This window comes from Priapulus caudatus, unplaced genomic scaffold (assembly GCF_000485595.1).
Source record: "Priapulus caudatus unplaced genomic scaffold, Priapulus_caudatus-5.0.1 Scaffold329, whole genome shotgun sequence".
Lineage (NCBI taxonomy): Eukaryota > Metazoa > Priapulida > Priapulimorpha > Priapulimorphida > Priapulidae > Priapulus > Priapulus caudatus.
In genome coordinates, this window is record NW_014577390.1 from 276,076 (window position 1) to 280,420 (window position 4,345).

Below are 4,345 nucleotides of genomic sequence, written 5' to 3' on the forward strand. Positions count from 1 at the left end.
CCTAATATAGTATAGGTATTATATTAGCTCTTGATATATATACATAATATCGGAATACATAATACATATACATAATATACATAATATAGGTATTATATTAGCTCTTGATATATATACATAATATCGGAATACATAATACATATACATAATATACATAATATAGGTATTATATTAGCTCTTGATATATATACATAATATCGGAATACATAATACATATACATAATATACATAATATAGGTATTATATTAGCTCTTGATATATATACATAATATCGGAATACATAATACATATACATAATATACATAATATAGGTATTATTAGCTCTTGATAATATATATATAGCACAGTGCCACTTTATTATTATAACTTATTATGCCACATGCAATATCGAATATTGATGATTGAATAAAAATGAATAAAATCTAATTTAAAAAATTAATATTATCCCAAGATATAGTTCTTAAGTTTTTCTAAAGATTGTTTTCAATAGAACTTTCATAATTATACATTTTTCACAGATATTAGCGCAACCTCCATTGAGTTCCCGCAGAAGACGTCCCCTAACACGAGGCGGCGTTACTAGAAACCCCGGAAACACAAAAATCGCCGAAGTGTCGTGTCTTGTTATTCTTATGTCTTAGCCCGACAAGGCTGTGCGACGGATTGTCTATATAGGGTATTCTAACCCTAGCAATACCGTTTCTTGGAGCTACTTATGTATATGCCAGTACCTACAGCTGATGACGGTGACCACTTACCTCCGTGCTTCAGCGATGGTCCTGCCTCCAGCGGAATGATGAGCAACGGAAATATGCCGCAGAGTCCTACCAGCACCGAGGCGCAAAGGGAACACACCCACGCCTCGCTCTTGCCCCAGCGATGCCTGCCCTGCCACCACCATGAATTCTCGTCCTCGTCCTCATCCTCATCCGTGACGATATCATCCGTCTGTTCAGGGCTTCTCTGCGTGCCGTGCTCGTACAGCAGTGTTTTACCGGTGTGCTTGGCACGGTGAATCTCCGCCGTAGCTGTTAGTAGCAGGGTAAGCAGGCATAGAACAGCTGCGATCGTACGACTGATCGTAACACCGGCCATGTCCGTGCTAGCAGTGCGGCTTTCCCTCCGCCTCCTTTTCTCTCATTTACTCACTCTATCTTCTTTTCTCCCTCCCCTGTTGCTTGGCGAGTGAGTACGTGTGCGTATGCGCGTATGTAATTGTGTGTATGTGTGTGCATGCGGGTGTGTGTCCTCTGGCCCTCTGTCACTTGCTATCTCTATCTTTCTCTGTATGTCTTTTTATCCGTCGCTGTCTCTAATAGTAATACTCTATCTCTCTCAGTTCGTCGCTGTCTCTATCTATGTATGCCTCTCTCGTTCTCCTCGACTCTTTCTCGCCCTCTACTTGCGGCTCTCTCTTTCACCGTGCGCAAAATTCCTCCCTCCGTGACCTTCCTCCTGCACCGTCCCTGGTCGCCGCGCCGCTGTGTGAAGTTCCTGCCGCAGTGACAAGCCGAGCTAAACCATGGCAGACCGTTGTACACGCAGCACCCTAGCCTGTAACCTACAGTCGCTCTCTACGTAGAGGAACTTGAATATAATCACATAAAGATGCAGACGCCGCCGATAGTTTACTCATTGATCGTATAACTATCCCATACAAGCGGTTCTGCTTGCTATCGCTATCGACTCAGCAAACGTCGGCCGCTGTGGAGTACTGAAAGATGTGATGTGAGTCGCTCAGCAGTATACCCGACCCCGATTCGCCGCCACGGCCTCTGCCCCCTCGAAAAATCGACGAAAATCGGTGCAGCGTTCGCACTACCACCTGGTGGCAGGAAGCGTGCGAAATCAGAGATAATCAAACAACATCTATAGATGGCGAGATAGGTATAGAGTAGTGAGAATAGAGTGAGGAATAGAGTAGTATAGAGTACTGAGTGATGATACATAGTGATAGACGTACACTGCTATAATATTATCCTCTATTTTAGCAAGCGCTAATAAAGTAATAATACCTCTTATTATATAACAAGAGATATTATAAGCTCTTTATACGTCTTTAATAAATCCACATGACTTATTTCGCGACGTATGATATCCTACTGCGCTGCATTAGATGCATCCCAAATTTAGAGGGTAAAAATCTTTTAAATAAATGGTTTGACTGAATAATAGGCGTCCTAATTCTACGCATACAATTACCATCAATAAGGCCGCACGGTTGTTTTTCCCCCATAAATTTGATCATTGTCTCTATTTCACAAGCACTCTTCACGATTAGCGTTGGTTAGTATAAATACTGTAAGCTATCACGCAGAGGGAAACAATTTAAAGCACCGTAGCTAATAAATCTGAACTATAATAATGTTTGGAGGGATATCGTTTTTGGAAAAATATATTCTGAGAAAAAATGCGTTTTATAATTTACGAAATATGGTACATATATATTTTTATTGAAATTGCGGACTGTTGACAGCGCATTCTCAGGAGTGCATTGATATTTAAAAAACCTTTGCTGCAAACGCGCTACTATATTAATTACACGTGAAAAACCTTCAACTCCTCTTTAGAGCGTGCAATAAACTTTAGGAACACACCTATTTATGCGCATGCCTATTGTCTGCTAAAAGAAAATAAACTACAGTATATGTTAAAATTACATCATCGTTTGCATTTTAGCCTGTGCAGCACACTGCATTCACGGTAACCCCGTCTGTCAATTCTTTTCGACATTTCGCCATTTTGTGTCATTTTAGCAAAAAAACAGCGGACGCTAGTAGGCGTCGTGTTGCTGATCATTTTAGGTCGTCATTGCGAGGCGGATTTTGAACGCCGACCTTACTCCTGCGCTGCAGGTGACGACTGCGATGTAGGCATACTTCAACGGCACCTATAACTGCACCTGCCTGCGCCTCTCTCCCCTGCTCTCATGGCGGTGCCTTCTCGCCTGCGCAGGGCAGCTTCACGTGCGAGTGCGCATGCGCAGCTTTGCGGGGAGAGGCAGGCTGCAGAGTCGTTATAGATTCGTGCCGAAACGCCCCCTGTCTCAATTATGGTTAATGCTGCGCTCTGGGTCACGGCACGTCGCCAGTCGCATGCGAATATCTGCATACAGCTGCGGATGCAGCAACGACGACTACCACTTACGATGCGCTGTCGGGTAGCCATAGCGAGCCCGACCCGTGCGACCACAGCGCCATCTGTCGCGTGGCCGGTCGGCGAGTAATTAGTAGGCCATTAAAGTAAATAACCTAATTAAAATAAAATAAACGACCGAAAATACGCGTTCATTGCGTGTGTTAACACCAATTGTTCAATTTACTTCTATCAGCTTCTGGTCATTCATACCTAACATTTTTCTCTCTGACGCATTATAACAGCCCACACAGACAACAGCTGAAATACATTTTTCGTAAAAATCACACACAAAAAATCCGTTAAAATCTCTCCGCAGACAATCCGATGATGTATTTGCACACACGCAGTAGTCTTCGAGCAAACGCCACACGACGCGACGCCTGTTATTTCTAAATCTGCCTTCTTGCAGCAACTTTCCTCTGTATTCTATATCTCTGATATAGTGCCAATTATACAGCCCCACCTGGTGGCGTACAGCGCTCCCTGGCGGGTTCACGGGTATTTTGATACACCACTCTTTGGGTTTGGGCTATAATTGCAATTATACTCATCCATTTTATTTTATGCACGCTTGCACTAATATAGAGAGTCTCTATAGCACTATCTATATCAGTGCTCTCTATATAGAGAGCACTAAAAATACAGAAACCAACTTGTTGAAAATAAGACTTTGGCAGATATTCTTTAATTTGTTTTCTTTTTTCTTCTGAATCATATGACAGAGACTTGAGGAAGTATTCAAAACTTTTACATCGCGTAACAAAATAGCTTTGATATGCTGAAAAGAAGGGGGAAGTGCCATTGACATCATTCTGCATTAATATGCTGGTATCTGCATACGCAGGAAAATAACCGCAGACTATAAATTCCATTATTGGCTCCTTTTAGCTATTGCTTTGACTAATGCTAGCCGTGCTCATTTGTTGTGCCCTTGCACATTTTGAAATTACCAGCTGAAAACCCCAGACCCCCCGCACTGTGCTCCCGCCGCTTACACCGGCGGCCCACTTTTGGCCGGTGGGTCGTCCCTTTTTGGGGGCCATCAGGGGCCAGGGGAGGCTGCTCCTTAAAAATCATGGGGAAAAATACTGTCAAGCTTCAGCCCTGGATCCGCCCCTGGGATTTGTGGTCATTCAGTGCTTTCGTAATCGTGCGCCGTACAGGTTACTCAGTACTATACTAGTGTCAGTACTGTATGTATAATGTA

General features: G+C 43.0%; 1 protein-coding gene across 1 annotated transcript in view; it reads right to left on the bottom strand.

Annotated features, from left to right (window-relative positions):
• Positions 1-1,777, bottom strand: part of LOC106809105 (zinc transporter ZIP13-like) — a 22,535-nt gene extending 20,758 nt beyond the window's left edge. Inside the window, exon 1 of the mRNA XM_014812064.1 lies at positions 759-1,777. Coding sequence (XP_014667550.1) covers positions 759-1,095 — 337 coding nt within the window. The 5' untranslated portion in view covers positions 1,096-1,777. The remainder of the gene's footprint in view (positions 1-758) is intronic.
• Between the last annotated feature and the right edge of the window lie 2,568 nt (positions 1,778-4,345).